The sequence below is a fragment of the Gopherus flavomarginatus genome, chromosome 2 (genome assembly GCF_025201925.1).
Source record: "Gopherus flavomarginatus isolate rGopFla2 chromosome 2, rGopFla2.mat.asm, whole genome shotgun sequence".
Classification (NCBI taxonomy): Eukaryota; Metazoa; Chordata; order Testudines; family Testudinidae; genus Gopherus; species Gopherus flavomarginatus.
The window spans coordinates 78,637,809-78,656,041 of NC_066618.1; the positions used below are offsets into that span (position 1 = coordinate 78,637,809).

Sequence of the window (18,233 nt, forward strand, 5' to 3'; positions counted from 1 at the left end):
CCTCTGTTGCTCATTCCCAGCTTCTGGAAAACAGAGGCTAGGGACACCATCCCTGACCATCCTGGCTAATAGCCATTGATGGACCTATCCTCCAAGAGTTTATTTAGTTCTTTTTTGAACCCTGTTATGGTCTTGGCCTTCCCAACATCCTCTGGCAAAGAGTTCCACAGGTTAACTGTACGTTGTGAATAGATAGTAATGTGACAGCAGAGTGGAGTGGGCTGCCTGAGGGCATAATAAAAAAACCACATCTGCTAAACAATCTCTGTAGAAAATCAACCAATTTTACACCAATGAGTATTTTCAGCTGAGCCATAACTGTGCGTCAGAAGCTGGAAATGAAGGATATTTCACAAAGACATATAAATTAATAGTGCAGTGCTATTTTGGGGTTTGTTGCCAGTTGGAATTTGGTCCCATTGTGCCACAGAGTACAGGGGGCCCTTGTCCACAACATTTGCCAACTGATATTTAATTGTAATTTTAAAATAAAGGTGTATTATGTGTTGGAGCAGAAAATAAGAAAATGGGATGTTACAATCTCCTTGTAATATATTGTTTTTAGTGTCACATTTATGAAAATTGAAGGGGGTCAAACTTAAAGTTGGGTGCTGAGGCATAATTTTCATGGGTGATAGAAATGAAGAGGGAATATGAGGCAAAAATAAAATGGATGCATCCTATAAACGTTAATTTTCAGAGCTTTAAATTTGTGATATTTTGTATTGAAATAGAATTATTTTACGAACATATGTTAGGTAGATCTACTGATTCACATTTTCAATCTTAACTGTTTTCTATTGAAGTTTTTCTTCACAATAAAATAATGCTCAACAATGAAGCAGACAGCATTACTTTCTTCTCTCTATCAAAGATGAGGCTGATAGCTCCGTGATGTACTCTGCCAGACTGATGTCTTTCAACTCTGTATAGACTGAACTGTATAAGCTTCTGATTTTACATATGAACATTCTATACTAGGAAAAAATGTAAAAATCTTTACTCTATTTAATTTTCTGAAGTCTCAGAGTTAGCTCCTGGCTCCTGTTTTACACCACTCCAACTTTATGAAGTAGGCAGGAAGCTATTCTATCTAACTGGTTAGTAATTCCCCAGGTAAAGGGGAATTCTCAGCTGAATGTGTGCGCCACACCACATCCTCTGCCCTTGGCATAGGTTTGTGGCTGGAGTACTGCTGTGCTCTGGTGATCCCTGAGTGTCAGCATGGCCCCCTAGGGGCTGTTTGTAGCCTGTGCCACTTAGAACTGCCATGAGGCTACTTTATGTTTCTCTCTGTGACTGTCTTGTACCTCAGAGCCACATTTGGGGACCTATACCCAGCCCAACACCAGGCACAGAAAAGTTGTCTATGGGGTCTGGCCCTCAGTTTAGCGTGCTAAATGTCTAATATTACTTTTCTAACTGATTTACGACAAAAATGTATTTGATTTCCAGTCATATTCTTACCCATTACTTCCCAAAATATTAAGTTCTTAGGAGTATAGCTTATTCAAGGATGATAAGCAGTGAATATGATTTCAAGGGAAACTTACTTTTGTAATAGATCCTGGCTTTAAGCCACAAACAGCTCCTTCCCAATGCTGTAATTAATCCTCTAATTAAAGTAAAATCAATGGGGATGTTCTTTGACAGCATAAAGTCTGTTACACAAGAAGAAATACCAAGGCTCTTGCTCTCAATACAGGCATCTAGAAGTTTGTTAAAAAGAAGACTGTACTGGGAGACATCTAGAGTGTCTGAAATGAAAAGAATGTTAATTATTGAAATCAGTCAAAAGCAATCTTAATTGCTGAATCTTCCCAGTACTTCCTATAAAAAGAGCAAAAAGTTCAATCTCTTCAACCTTAAATCAGAGCAGTTGGTTTCAGCAAAAAAAGGGTGCAATTTAGAGTTAAATGCTTTATGATAATGATGCACTTTCCTCCCTGTTGGAAGGTCTCTTTGTGAAGATCCCAATAATACACAATTTACATTGGTTTAAAAAAGTGTTAATAGATCAAGTATAATTAGTTTCAGTTTAAAATAATTTAATGCTGAAAGCAAAAAATAAAATAAAAATAAAATAAAATAAAAAAGCCTTTAAGATGACACTGAATTCTGATGGTGTATTGAAAACTGATTCCTAAATACCTTGTTATGTTAACATGCATGGAAATAACATTTCCATGCTGAGCAATAATGCTATCATTCACAACACTAACTGTCTTTTCAGAGCTATAAAATAATATTAAGGTCTGTAGAAAGAGTATTTGAACCCTGTTAAGCAGTACAGGATCTCTAGATCAGTCTTATCCTTCAGAAGAGACTTGACGTACTGGGGGCCCTCCATGGAGTTCAAGAAAGGGAGAAGCAACTGGCAGAAGGCATTGCGCACCAGCAGTAATAGAGGAAGAACTCCCCACAACTACCTATGCCTTCCTGGTTTCAAATGAAGAAACCCTTGCTGTGCTTCTTGGACAGCATTAAGACCTGGTGGAAAGACTAGGGAAGGAATTATTCATCCAAAGTACTTTGCTCCTCATTTCAGCCCAATATGCCTTGTTGGGCTCTTCAGCCTCTCAACCAGGGTGGATAAAAATCAATGATTTACGAAAAAAAAAAAAAAAAAGGTTTTTTCCTTCAAAAAGCATTTTTATCAAAAAAAATCCAATCTAAAGATAGTTTTAATTAAGATAAGATATCTTTGAGCTATAATGTATCATGGAATAGTGACTACAAATTCTAATTCTATAGTATCAGACAATATATTCGTGCAATGTTTAAGAAAAGTTTTGTAAATGAGTTCCAACAGTTCATGGATTAGGGACTCAATCTTATGGGGGTCCAGGGGCTTCTGTATAGATCAGGGATAGGCAACCTATGGCACACGTGCCAAAGGCAGCATGCGAGCTGATTTTCAGTGGCACTCACACTGCCCAGGTCCTGGACACTGGTCCAGGGGCCTCTGCATTTTAATTTAATTTTAAATTAAGCTTCTTAAACATTTTAAAAACTTTATTTACTTTACATACAACAATAGTTTAGTTATATATTATAGACTTACAGAAAAAGACCTTCTAAAAACGTTAAAATGTATTACTGGAACGCAAAACCTTAAATTAGAAAGAATAAATGAAGACTCGACACATCACTTCTGAAAGGTTACCGACCCCTGGTAGAGATTATTTAGGTTAATCTTTCTATCTACCCAATGGGATTCAGTGCTCAGTCTAGAAGATACCATCAGAAATGATTAGTTTTGCAGTTCTCAAACTGTGGATTTGTATCTTCAGAGATAACATGCTTATTAACTGCAAAAATGTTTTTAATTAATTAAATAAATAAAATATAGAGGTGAGAAATAAGAGACCTCAACCCTATTGTCCCTCTGCAAATCTGTGTACCCAGAGTCACTCTCTTGCTTCTCTCTAAAAGTGCAAAGTTTCAGAAAGTTCAGTGAATAGCAGATTGTTGGGGGCGGAATAGATCTGGACAAGGAGAAGTCTGGAGAGAAACATGAGAAGGGAGGGACAGGCGGTAGAAACAAAAGTGAAACTGTTTGAGCAGCATATTCCAGAAGTCTTGAGGTCTTTCTGATTATAGCCTTCATTGATACACTCGAGGGTAGGGATAGGGTCCAGAGTGACCTAGACAAATTGGAAGATTGAGACAAAAGAAATCCGATGAGGTTCAACAAGGTCAAGTGCAGAGTCCTGCACTTAGGATGGAAGAATCCCAAGCACCGCTACAGGCTGGGGATCGATTGGTTAAGCAGCAGTTCTGCAGAAAAGGACATGGGGATTACAGTGGATGAGAAGCTGGATATGAGTCAGCAGTGTGCCCTTGTTGCCAAGAAAGCTAATGGCATTCTGGGCTGCATTAGTAGGAGCACTGCCAGCAAATTGAGGGATATGATGATCCCCCTCTATTCGGCACTGGTGAGGCCACATCTGGAGTACTGCATCCAGTTTTGGGCGCCCCACTACAGAAAGGATGTGGACACATTGGAGGAGAGTCCAGCAGAAGGCAACAAAAATGATCAGAGGGCTGGGGCACATGACTTAGAGGAGAGGCTGAGGGAACTGGGATTGTTTAGTCTGCAGAAGAGAAGAGTGAGGGTGGATTTGATAACAGTCCTCAACTACCTGAAAGGAAGTTCCAAAGAGGATGGAGCTCGGCTGTTCTCAGTCGTGGCAGATGACAGAACAGGGACCAATGGTCTCAAGATGCAGTGGGGGAGGTCTAGGTTGGATATTAGGAAACATTATTTCAATAGGAGGGTGGAGAAGCACTGGAATGGGTTACCTAGGGAGGTGGTGGAATCTCCATCCTCAGAGGTTTTCAAGGCCCAGCTTGACAAAGCCCTGGCTGGGATGATTTAGTTGGGGTTGGTCCTGCTTTGAGCAGGGGGTTGGACTAGATGACCTCCTGAGGTCTCTTCCAACCCTAATCTTCTATGATTCAGGAAATATATGTTTGCTGATGATGTTTTAAAGAAAGTTACACCAGTGAACTGATGGAAGTCATTTAAGCACTTGGATTCAGAGACTGTTGAAGTGATAATCTCACTTTTAACAACAATAGCTTCTTCTGCCGGTGTAGAAAGAGTATTTTCTTCCTTTGGAAGAATTCATTCCAAATTGAGAAAACGTTTCGTACCTGAAAAAGTAGGAAAGCTTGTTTTTTTTCTTTTCTTCCAGATTATAAACCAACAGAAAAATGAGGTGAACACGACTGAGTTAGCTGGCTGACATAGTCGATTTAATTTTTGTTGTTTTTTAAAAAATAATTCATGTAACTATTTTAGTTAAAAACAATTTAAACAAAAATAAACCTAATCTTAAAAAACTTGAATGTTGAACTAAATTCAAAAAATCATGCTTGTTTTGTTACAATATTGTATGTTTGCTATTGAAGAAAAAAATCCAGAATACATGACGTTGTTGTTTTAGTTAAATAAAACAATTTAAATATCTGTCTGGTGATGTTCTCCTCCTAATACAGCATGGCAAGAAAATCCTTTAAATATTAACGATTAACCTGTTGAATGGGAGATAGTTCACCTCCCAATGAGTTCGTAAATATCTGCTTCAATTACCTTTGGTAAATGAAATAACCAAACAAACATTCATTTTCTGATATAGCTGTAAAATTAATCTGAAAAGTTTTCAAAAATAAACCACTTAAAAATTTATAGTGTGTACCTTCTAAAAATGAAACCTACATCTATCTCTGAGTTGTGAATAATACGTATTAAGGTTATAACCACCAATAAGAATACACTTTTATGTAGAAATCCATGATTAAATCGAGTCTTCCTGACTAGTGATCTAAATCAAATCTACCCTGCTCCCAACAATCATAGTTAGAATGGTCAGCCTAGGTGGTGAGGGTGTTGAAAGATCAGGTAAAGGTAGGAGACGTCATTCCCCAGGTCACTGAATGGGGCTCAAAAAGCAGTAGGATAATTACAGGGAAGATGATGTAGGATTTCTTAATTCCTCTCTATCAGGGATAGAGAACAGGAGAAGACAGATAGGGGTGTAAGGAAGGGATTCTTCACTCCCTTCCTTACACCCCTTTACACTGTGTCCTACTGCTCCTCAGTACATGTGCGTGTGCTAAGAAATGAAGATTCCCTTCCTCACTCCCCTAACAATCACTAATAGGCTGTTCAGCTCCTTGGTGGACGCCATAGCAATTTGAGGCTTGCAAATCTAAACAGGCATGTCAGCTGAATAAGCTTTGATGTGATGAGGTGAAAGTGGGAGGGGGACTAGGAAACGAACACCTTTCCCTAGATGCTATTCAAGAAGTAGTCGAGCAGTAGATCTTCATCCTCTACTTTGGGATCAGCTGGGTACAGGAAGGCCAAGGGAGCAGGATGACAAGGGAAGTGGGGAAGTGAGCTTTCAGGATGCAGTGGGTCTGGGAAAGCTGTAGGTAGTGATGATAGGATGGTTACTAATGTGATATCTATCCATCTTAGAATGTCCCTATTCCACCCCACTTAATAGACTGCCTAAAATCCTTACGAGATATACAGGAATGGTGCTCCATTTTCATGGACCTCAGGGAACTGGGACTGGCTAAGAATATGGGGGAAGTGGAGGATGGATACGGTAACCCAACTTGCAGTTATTTTTGTTTAGATTATAGATTTAAGTATAGTTATCTATATTATTTTTTGAATTGTCATGTTTCCCCTGAAGAAATAAGAATTCCAAATCTGCACTGCTCTGCAACACATCTTAAAAAACTGAATCAGAAAATCAGATAAGATAGAAACCATGTTTAGTAGTACCAGATTCTCATCTTTTAATTTGTTGGCTCTTAACACTAACTTTTCTTACTTACCACAGCAATATTGGAAACCTGGTAGATTCTGCAAAATTTCAAATGCTTGTCTATATAGATTCTTGGTCAAGTATTCACATGCAATTGCACACAGCAGGTTGTGTCGATTGAGGACATCCATTTTATCACAGGGCCACAATGGTGTATTTATTATCCATTCTGACTCTGAAGTGAAGACAACAGAATTGTTTTGAACTAAAATTGGGAATAATAAATAATAGGCTATGAAACTCGTACTGAATACTGACATGGAAGAGGAGTTTCAAAACTTCACAAGAAAAATGCACAATTTAAATTACCAAGTTTTTGTTAAAAACAAATAGTTTCTCACAAAAGTTGATTCTTAGAAGCTTTATTCCTTTAATCTAGGGTAAAAACACATTAAATTTCATGTTAATGAAATTGGCTTTTTCAATAGCTTGCTTCTTTTAAAGAGTCATAACACTCTTCTATCAAGAATGATGTGAAATACCAAATTTTGGATCCCCACTTTCTCTCTCTATTGCCTCAGGCCCAGGCCAGTATGCATGCCAAAAGTGCAATGATTACAGATTGTTTTATGGTAAAGTGTGAAATAGAATACAATTTTCCAATTTTAGTTTCATTACACACAGTTAGCACTGTGCTTCTGGACCAGAACATGTCACTAATGTGGCTCTTGAAAACTTTTGGTGCTAAACGTCAGTTGGTGTCCACTGGGTTAAAGGAGACAGTCTAACAATCAAAGTACACCCCGGACAGACAGGTTATCTGTCTTTTTCCAATCCAATGGCATGGGTTTGGTTTTTTTAATTTAAAAAACCCATGTACGGTAGTTTTTAAGTGAGTTTAGTCTACTGTAAAAGATATTTCTGAAAATAATTCCCATTTTAATTAAGATTAAGCATAATATTTCTTATATTATCAAGAATAGTATTGGTATTTAAGGCAGGTTACATTTCCTTTTAGCGTTCTCAGTATATTTTCTATAATCTAACGTGTGGAACAGACTATAACCTTGAACTAAAATATTTCACAAAGGGAACAGTTTAAAAACGAGCAAGTTATGTTTTACCAGTATATTATATATGAGTTTAACTACAAAAAACTTGATTCTAATTAAAATAACATTACCTCTCAATACCCATGTTGCTCCATCCAGACTTCCACTTTTAAGGAAGATTTCTGCAGCAGCATTAACAATTTGGCATCTTGAGGCTAACCTTTCTGGACCAATAATTCCTTTCAAGCTTGTGAAATGAATCTGTAGTTCATGTAGTTTATCCAAAACCTTCCTTCCCTAAAGCAAGAGGGGAAAAAAAAAAAAAAAGAAGAGGTGCAAATGGATGTAGCAAATACATAATATTAAATAATTAAGCTAAGTGCAGCAATATCAGCCAACTGTTCAGACTCTAGGACTAGATTTATATTAAAAATAAAATCAATTTTAATATGTATTAAATACACCTCTACCCTGATATAACGTGGTCCTCGGGAGACAAAAAATCTCACCGTGTTATAGCTGAGACTGCGTTATATCAAACTTGCTGTGGCCCCTCTGTTCCTTGTTCCCTGACCATCCCCTCCAGAGACCCCTGTCCCTAATCACCCCCAGGACCCCAACCCCTACCCAACCCCCCTGCTCCCTGTCCCCTGACTGCTCTGACCCCTATCCACATCCACATCCCCCCCCCCCCCATAGGCACTTACCAGCAGTGGCAGGAAGCGGACCAATGTGGCCCCAACTCGATCCACTCCGCCACCTCCCAGCCGTGGTGCTCCGCTTCCTGCCACCGGTGAGTGCAAGGAGGTTGGGGAAATGCTGCCCCCCATACCCACTGGCGGCAGGAAGCGGAGCGCAGCAGCTGGGAGCTGCCAGAGTAGAGCAGGCTGGGGCTGGGCTGCTCTGCTTCCCGCTGCTGATGAGTGCGGGGAGGTTGGGGAAAGGATGCTCTCCACACTCACCCGCAGCGGGAAGTGGAGCGATGCAGCTCCACCCCGCTCCACTTTGCTTGCCCCAGCTCCAACCCCAGCTGTGCCGCCCGGGTGAGGGGTCAGGGAAAGGTCCCACACTCACCTGTGGCGGGAAGCGGAGCTCCATGGCTGGGAGCTGGCGGGGTGGAGATGGCTAGGGCCAGGCTGCTCCGCTTTCGCCACTGCCAGTGAGTGCGGGGGTGATCCCTTTCCCAAAGCCCTCTCCCCTGAGCGACACGGTTGGGGCCAGGGTGAGGGAAGCGGAGCGGGATGCTCCCAGCCCCCAGCTAATCCTCCAGGTCACTCTGGGACTGCGGGGCCCCCAACACTGCCCCCCCCCAGCTCCTGCCTCCTAGACCCTGGAGGAGCCCCTGACTGCCCCATAGACCCTCTGCCCCTTATCCAGCCCCTTGGCCCTGGCCCGGCCCCCTTAGCACGATGCCCAGAGCAGCGTGTCAGAGCTTTACCACGCTGCATGTGAACCCATGTTATATTGGGTCGCGTTATATCGGGTTAGAAGTGCATGTATGTTTTAGTAAGTTTATATGCAATACATATTAATTTAAAAACACAGAACTTTTCTCTTTTCAAATTGTTTAATTGATGATCTTAGAGATAGTATGAATTGTGATTCTACTCTGAAAAGAGACTATGCAAAAAACATACCTCTTCTTGACTGTATCTGTTACACTTTGTGTAATTCAGTCATATTTGCTTACTTGATCCAACTAAAATAAGTTTTTACTGCTTTTTACTAAAGGTAGCACTACAAACTGGATTTTGTTCCTTTCTGTAGATCAACAGAACTATTTACAAAGGTGTAGCAATTGCTTCTGTGCAAACCTGCTAAAGAGTTGAACTGCACAGTAGTCATTTCGGGCATAATTTGGCTTTCAGAATCTTTATTTATGGTGGTGATGTACAAAAAGATAACCCAGCTTGATTCTTGCATGCCTGCTGAATTTGCAGAGTTTGAAGTTAGGAAGAAACGTGTTTTCCTTTCTGCATATGTAATATGGGACACAGATGCAAGCAGTGCAGGACCCATACGACAATTGTAGAGTCACTTTTTGAAGACGAATGGCAACTAAGATCATCTTTCTGAAGGTGTATCTTTAAGTCAATTAAGTAGCATTGGCAACAAATATTTCTTTTTCAAATTAACCTTGTCAACTAGAGAAACCCTGGTGTCTAAAATTTAAACAGAATTGGCACAGTCTCCCCATCAAATTATTATAATCCAGTAAAATACCTTTGACCATTGCTGTACTGTGTGGTAAGAATACATTACACTGATCCCAAATCTTCCCAGGAAATCTCTGTCAGCTTCATTATGTTGTGGATTTTTGATAACTGGGAGGGGAAAAAAAAAAAAAAGATTGACGACTGCTATTTTCCAAATCCTGGCATAGGGCTTTTTTTTTTTAAATGTAAGCTAAGTCTAAAGAAAATATATGTTCTGAAAAAAACTATATCTCAAGTATAAGATACATTTTTTGAACACATGGCACTGGGCACAAGTATTTCTTGTTGTGTCTTAATACAAAAATTAAGGTAATTAATCCATTAACATTTTCATTCGAAGTACATTGTTTTATTCCTTCACCCATGACAATAAGATGCCTGAATAAGTGATGACAACACAGAACAAGTTTTTGTTTTTAAAATGAATTTTGTGACTCTAAAAGCTTACCGAAATGGCCTTACTGGGGAACGAAGTTCAGCCACAGAACTGGTATAGAATGGGTGTTAGTATGGCAAACTTCTACATACTATGCTACCAATCTGCCTCAATTTCATTATGGATATAAGACTGCAGGGCAGAAAAGGCAGTCCAGGCTCCAAGCATAACCAAGATTTGCTCTGTGCCAAAGCTCCCAACTGTAATAGTAATTTTGTGATATGAAACTGTGAATTTGGACTAAGACCACAATCACATAATTTGAGTCAAACAGCCACCAGATGGTAATTTTTGGTTAGTAACAGTCCAGGCTAGATTTGAACCAATAACCTAGAAAGACAAAAGGCTTGCTGCTATTTCACTGTCAACATCCTGAGCTATCCAGTTTTCCAGAATTAAAGTTCTGACAGGAACAGTGCTATGAACAGGTAAGAGAATAGGTGAAGAGGATTAAGATACTGAACCGGAAGATATTTTATAATAAGTAAACTCTTACGAAGACCGTTAGCCCTTAAAGGATTAAACAATTCTGGAAATTCAAATATGAAGTTAAACTAATTGCTATGTAATCTTGTTAAACAATTGTGTATACAGGAACAAAAAAATACATCTAGTAGAATTTTCAGTTTTAAAAAGGAAGGATTTTCTTCAAATAACCCAGAATATTTAAATTACCATTACTGAATCCCTTGCGGTCAGGAATCAAATTTTTGACTTAATTTAACATTCAAAAAGACAATATGAGAAACTGTTACCATGAAAAAATAATTTAGTTGAGTAAAAACATTTTTTCAGCTTAATGAATTTTGAGATAAACTAATTTTTTTTAAAAAATAAGACATATTTAAGTTTCCAAACCAATACAAGAATGTTTGTGTAAACAACTTACAAATAAATATTTTAAGGATTTTTGCAAGGTTTTTACCTGCAAAGATCTGAGGTCAGAAATGTGTGCTTTAACTTGCTGCTGTTGACGACAAGCAAAAACAAAGGTTACACACCTGTAAAAGGAGTTCTTCAAGATGGACTCTGCATCTTCATACTCCTGGGATACTTCAACCAGTGCAGCCTGAACAGTAAAGCTCTAGCTAGCAGTAGCTGTTCGATCATTCATGCACTTCCATTGCCTCCTCCCCTCAATGAATGAATTTTTCAGGGCAAATGTATAAAGGGGTGTGGCACTCCAGCCACCTCAGTTTCTTCCCCTATGACAGGACTCTGAGGTAGTGGAGAAAATCCCATGAGTGTGAATACGCAGAGACCATTTTGAAGAACCCTGGTTACAGGTAAGCAACTTTCATTTCTCCTTTGAATGTCCTTTGCATATTCCCACTTATGGGATAGATTAAAAAGCAGTACTCTGATTCAGGATAGTGGGACCACAGAATTCTACTTGAACAAGGACCGCAGAACTGCCTTGTCAAATTTTACATCAGATCTAGGTTCCAAATCTAACAAGTGGTGTTTAGTAAAAATGTGTACTGAACTCCATATTGCTGCTCTACATATCTCTATTAGAGGAATGTCTCCAGAAAAAGCCACAGAAGCTGCCTTCAATCTAGTACAATGTGTTTTAATTCCCCGTGGAAAAGACAAACCCATCAATCTGTAAGCTTCATAAATATATAATTAACCATCTTGAGAGAGTTTCTTTTTCAAACAACTTTACCCTTTTTTATTGCTTATGATAAAAGGAATTTTAGAGATTGTCTAAATTGTTTATTTCTGTCTAAATAAAAGGCTGAAATCCTTTTAATATCTAGTATATCTAATTTAGCTTCCCCATCCTGAGCATGAGGCTTGGGAAAGAATACTGGTAAAATTATCGACTGATTTATAGGAAAATCCAAAACTATCTTTAGTAAAAACCTTGGGTGTGTATGTAAAATTATCTTTATGAAAAACAATAAATGGTGGATTAGCCAGTAAGGCATTTAATTCATTTATATGTTCTGCTGAAGTGATAGCTATAAAAAAAACCCACTATCTTAACAGACAGGTGGAACAATGTACAGCTTTCCCAGTGGTTCAAAGGGAGGTTTTATCAGCTGTGAAAGCTCTGTGTTCAAATCCCAAGCTGGCATAGGGTGTCTTATTGAAGGATATATATTAGTAAGACCTACCAAGACTTTTATAGCTTTTTCATGAGTAAAAACCGATTTATTTTCCATAGTTATATGGTATGTTGATATGGCTGAAAGGTCAATCTTCATGGAAGATAGTGAGAAATCCACTCTATAATACATATTCTAATATATAATTAATGGGTGCTGTATATAGCTCTATATCATACATGGAAATCCACAGTAAAAACCTTTTCCATTTATGAATATAAAATATTTTCATGTGGACTCTTTTCTTGAATTTATCAATACATTTTAACCTTTAACGAATAAGACTTTTCTATCAATCCCAGAGTTTTATCTCCCAGGCCGTTAGATAGAGATACTGAAGATCTAGGAGATAACACAACAAGAAGGGATGGTCTAACAAAACTGGTACAGTGGCAGAAGTTCAATTAACCCTCTGGACAGGCAAATTAAGTCCAGGTATCACAGTTGTCTGGCCCATGCTGATGCTATTACAATTACTCTAGCTTTGTCTTATTTTGTTTATTACTCTTTAAAAGAAGAAAAATGGGGAAACACATAACTTAACCCTTGACCCCAATTTATTAGGAATGCATCCAACAGTGAGTCCCTGCTCTCAAACAAAATCCGATGCAAAAAAATCTATTATAGGATTCCCCCACAACCTGAAAAGCTATATTACCACTTTGTCCTTCCAAAGACCATTCTTGTATTTGAGCAGTCAATCTACTTAGATGACCTGTAAGGATATTTTGTTCCCCAGATACATGAATTGCTATTGGGTGAATGTCTTGTTATATATTGTAGGGAATGAGCCCTGCTTTGTTTGTTTAGATAATATAATGCTAGTTTGTTTAGATAATATAATGCTAGTCATACTTTGTCACCACCCACACTCCCCTGGTTTTTGACTTAAAGCAGAAATGACTTTAGAGCCACCATGATTGCTCTCAATTCTAAAATACTGACATGTTGATTCCTTTCCTTTAGTGACCAGTGAGCTCTGACTAATAAATTGTTGTTTAAATGGGCCTGCCATCCCAGAGTAGATGCACTGGAAGTAGGGGCAAGTCAAGGTAAGGCAGCTTATGTCGTCCTAACTATGTAAGCCTACATATTACGGTGTTCCTCCTGCTGCTGTAAATTGCCCACTCCACCAACCTAGTAAATCCACGTCGACGAGAGGCATAAGGCTTAGGACTACATAGTTTGAGTGATGCAATGACTGTACAGACATTGTGTTGCTTGCATTGCCTGTTGGCTGGAGCCGTGGAATTGACTTCTTGACAAGAATGCCAATTTCACTACTGGTAGGATCCCTGTTTTGAAATTGGGGGCAGGGGGGAGAGAGGGTGTTCCAGCTGTGAGCTCCAGCAGAGCCGATAGCTGGAGCCTCGCTGCCTGGCACCAAGGGGGCTTCTCACAGAGCTCCCAGCTGACGCCAGGTCTCTGAGCTCCCTGCCTCACATGGAGCTCTCAGCCCCACCCATTAGCTATCAAGTTGGTGCAAATGTTTCTGGTGAGGACGTGCACCACAGACAGAAGGAGGGTAGTGGGGACATGAAAAATCACAGTAATTACTGCGGTGGCTGTAAGTCAACCTAACATAGGTCAACTGAATTGTGTAGTGTAGACATGGCCTAAGTACCACTGATGGCAGAAAGAGAGAGAAAGACTGAAAGGTATACCCTCCATTACATTTAGTGCACACGTCCACAACATCAGTGTTGTCAATACCTGCTATGGAATCACTAATTTGCGATGCTTGTTGTCTAAGCCTGGTTTGTAATTTCTCACTAGCCAGTGTTGCAGGTCAGTCATCCAAAGTATGGTATCACTGAGGTGGCTGATGCTAAGAGACCCAGTGAACCAAGAAAAAAAAGGAGTATTGACTGTTATGGAGACTTCGGAAGGAGATGTATAAACTATTTTATTTTCATAAAGCTTTCTTCTGGGAGAAAGATTTTTGCTGAAGTTGAGTCTAATAAGGCCCTATAAAAAGGAGCCTTTTAGGATTTAGGAATGATTTTTCCCAATTTATGCATAATCCCAGGTTTGCAAAAAGTAAATATATTTGTTCCACACATAAGACTTCTTACTTAAACAATGCTTTGATTAAGCGGTCATCTAAGTAAGGATAGACAAACTCCATTGCTTTAGATATGCTGCCACTACAGAAATATATTTCGTAAACATCCTCGGAGCTATGGATAAACCAAAGGAAAGAACCCTGTACTGAAAATGGTCCTCTCCTACCATAAAACATAGGTATTTTCAATTACATGGTTTTATTAAAATATAGGAATATGCATGTTTTAATCCAGAGCTGCAAATCAATCCTGAAGAGAAAGATAAGGGATTCTAGAAATTAGAGGACATGCAGACACAAAACTTTGCATACAGCCATTTAATTTTCTGAGATCCAAAATGGGATGAAGGTGCCCATCTTTTTTTGGAATTAGAAAATAGCTTAAATAAAAACTCTGCCCTTTGCGTTCAGAAGGCATGGTTTCTATCGCATCCAGCTGTAATAGAGACCGAATCTCTTTTCTGAGCAAACTGAGTTGAACCTGATCCCCAATCAAGGAGGGAAGTGTTAGTTTGTTGGGAAGGAGAGTTACAAATTGTGTTGAATTCCCATTTGCAACAATTTCCAGAATCCAGCTGTCTGATGTTATTAATTTCCACTGAGGGTGAAAACAGGACAAATATTCCCCAAAGAGGTAAATGTGTCTAACAGGACTGACTTGTAGCTGGGTCCCTTGCCAAATGTGAAACCTTGAAGGAATTGCAGAAGATGAAGTCAAAAAATTCCTTTTACTATTACAAGGTTTAAACTCTCTCTTCTTCAATTGCTGATATTGACAAGAATAATATTGAGGGCTGGTAGTAATAATTCCTTCTTTGATAGGGGTAAGGAATTGATGAAGAATATAATGGGTATTGCCTTTGGTATCTGAATCGTGGAACCAAAGATGATCTTTATGCTATATTAAAGAAATCTAAAGATTTACCTGACCTCACATTCTTTATTTTCTCTAGCACCTTGTCTGTCTGCATGCTAAACAGACTCTACTCTCCCATAAAAGGAAGATCCTTGATTCTCATCTTAATCTCTGGAGAAAGACCCACTGATCGCAGCCATGCATGCATTCTGAATACAATAACCAAAACTATTACCCTAGCTGACGCAACCAAAGAATCAAATGCAGCCCTTTAACTGATGTTTACCAACATTCTGCCCCGCCATCAAAAGGGCATTTGCTAACCTTCTACATTCTTCCAGTGGAGAGCTGAGGAATAACAACTTTCCCCCACAGATGATGCTGGTAACCAGCATGAGAGATCTTCATAATTTTAAATATGCATGCCTAACATAGCTGAAGGAAACATTTTCTTCATAAATATATCAAGTCTTTCCCCTTCTTTATCAGGAGTACAGTGAACTTAGGTAACTTTCCATCTATGTAGCACAGCCTCCATCATTAACAAAATAGGAGATGGCAGAGCATAAAAGTATAAACATAGCTAGACCTTCCTGAGGGAATTGGTATAATTTGGCAGTCTTTTTTGACACAGGCAGCTGAGGGAGCATTCCAGCTTGTTTTTGATGGTTGAAGCCATCATTCTAATAAGGGGAATGTTACCTTCAAAATATCAAAAAACAGGTGAGAATTCCTTGATACCGAGGGAATCTAATGTCTTTGTGATGCAATCCATAATTCATGAAATGACACTACATCCTCTGATGGTGGTGCTACTGAAGTGTTGCCCACATTTTTCCCTAGAGAAGGCAACCCCTCCAGAGTCTGGATCTGACTCTTGTATCACTACTAATTCCTCCTCTTCTAATAATAACTCTCTTAACATTGTAGACTTATCAGAACTTAGTTGCATTGGTGGATATGTATCCTTCAGATCTGACAATATCCTCTCAGTACCAAACTGGCAAATGTCTATTGTCATATACAGAAACATGCTGATAAGGTGCAGGAGACAGCCAATGATACCTGAAAGGGGTACCTGCCAGTCAGGCCAAAACTCCATACTCAGATCAACTGGACATTTCTTTGTCCATATGGATCTAGAACACACAAATGAGGTTGCTGATAATACTTTTTCTCCAGATCAGATCGCTGAGCTATATTTCTTCTCCAATCCAAGCCCATTCTTAGTTCAGATGGAACCAGAGACAGCAATCTCCTTGGCTGAATGAAGGAGAATAGAGAAAAAAAATCTTTTCTGGAGACCCTTAAGGGGTCTTAAATGGCAGAAGCAGAAGATATCCTGAGTTCTTCAACTCTTCCTCTCTGCCTTGGGGGAGCATCTAATTGAATCGGTTGCAGCAAAATGTCCAATTCTTGCTCAGTTGAAATACATGGGTTAACTACCAATAGAACTGGCGCCAGATCCAGATCCAGTTGATGAAATTGTGTCATAACTACTATTTGTTGCAGTGCTGTGTCAATACTGTCTACTACTTCCATATATTTTTTCCTATCTCATGCTTTTGGAACTGGCTCATCTAGATTAGATGAAGAACATCTGACTCTACCACAAGAATGTGTATACTGCATACGTTCCTTGAAGACCCTCTGGTCAGATGTCTCTCTCTTGCATGGACTGGCTCTTCAAAAGAGGCTGACTCCAATGAGGACTGAGCGCTCGTGCTCTCCATAATAGCTATGTACTTTTGCAGTGGACTGGCTCTGGAAACAAGGTGAAGGATTTGTCCCAAGGTGGAGGATTTGTCCTCCTTCCTTACAGACTTGCTCGGCGCTGATACTGGTCTCTGAAACTTGTTTGAAGCTTGCTTGGTTCCATACAGTTTTGCTGACAGTGCTTCTTGTAATAAAGTCACCTGAAATCTGTTGTGTTTCCACTTTTGTTGCTTGTGTTATGAAAATAAAGCAAATCAAGCATTTTTAAAAGTGAGTGTCCTTCACCCAAAAGCCAGGCATGTGGCATGTGTGTCAGATGCCAGAAACAGAACCAGACATAATACACCTTTTTAAGATGGGACTTCTTATTCTTCAGTTTCATCATTTCAAAATCAAAATATTTACAACCAAGTTAAAATTAATTGTCTGTTAGTGTTGATTAACTAATATAAATTATTAACTAGCTGACAAGATACGGATCCAGAAGCAGTCCAGAGCATTTCCTGATTTGTTCAGCTGTTTTCAGTTTGAAGAACCTGAGGCAGTCGAAGCACCATACCCTGGAACAATCGACGTTCACAGAGGGGAGAGGGCAAGGGACATGTGAGCTGCTATTGATAGCTTGAGTTCTACCATTCGGACTGCACAGGTTGGAGCATCTCATGAGTGCTAACATGCAGAGGATATTCGAAGAAGTTTCTGCATTTCTTACTATAAGCGTACTTAATGTCACTAAGGACTTGTTTACACTTACAACGCTGCAATGCTATAGCACTTCACTGAACTTCTCCCATCGGAGCTGGTACTCCAAATCCCCAAGAGGCAGTTGTTACATCAATGAGAGAAGCCCTCCCATTGACAAGTGCTGTCTATACAAGAAGTTTGGTTGATTTAACTGCATTTTCCACACCCTGAGTGATGTAGTTATAACAAAATAAGTTTGTAGTGTAGACCAGGGCTAAGTACAGAAGAGAAAACAAACTTCTCAGCCAGTGAGCAAAATGAACCAATATTCAAGAATTGTTTCAAATGTATTTGCAATATGTATGTTGTTAAAAATTTGGGATCTCATAACTTTTGAACTTTTTTAAAAAAAATTTAGGTTCACCTTCAAGATTAATGTATGCAATACATACATTTTCAATAGATATCACATGTTGTCCTAATAATAAGTTGACGGTTATTTTTATGAAGGTTCTCACTGAACTGAGAAGATTTTTTCCCTTCGTTAAACATTAACATTACTGAACCTCTGAGCATGCCTGTGCTGCAGACTGCAAATGAACTTTTAACAGCCAGTCATCTAAATAAGTGCATATAGAAGTCTCTTGTAAGCTGTCATTTCACCTGAGTACCTGATAATTCTTGGAATTAGAAACACCCAAAAGGAGGATTTTGTACTGATGATGATTCTCACTTATGCAAAAATCACAGTTACTTCTCTGTGTTGGTCTGACAGATATAAAGCATGCATCACGACAAGAACTCCAA

General features: G+C 39.1%; 1 protein-coding gene across 1 annotated transcript in view; it reads right to left on the bottom strand.

Annotated features, from left to right (window-relative positions):
- The window catches only part of TOPAZ1 (testis and ovary specific TOPAZ 1), a 101,941-nt gene that overhangs the window by 15,654 nt on the left and 68,054 nt on the right, over positions 1-18,233 (bottom strand). The window contains exons 15-18 of the mRNA XM_050938292.1: positions 9,563-9,663; positions 7,471-7,636; positions 6,358-6,522; positions 1,554-1,757 (exon numbers count right to left, since the gene is read on the bottom strand). Of these exons, the coding sequence (XP_050794249.1) occupies positions 1,554-1,757; positions 6,358-6,522; positions 7,471-7,636; positions 9,563-9,663 (636 nt within the window). The remainder of the gene's footprint in view (positions 1-1,553; positions 1,758-6,357; positions 6,523-7,470; positions 7,637-9,562; positions 9,664-18,233) is intronic.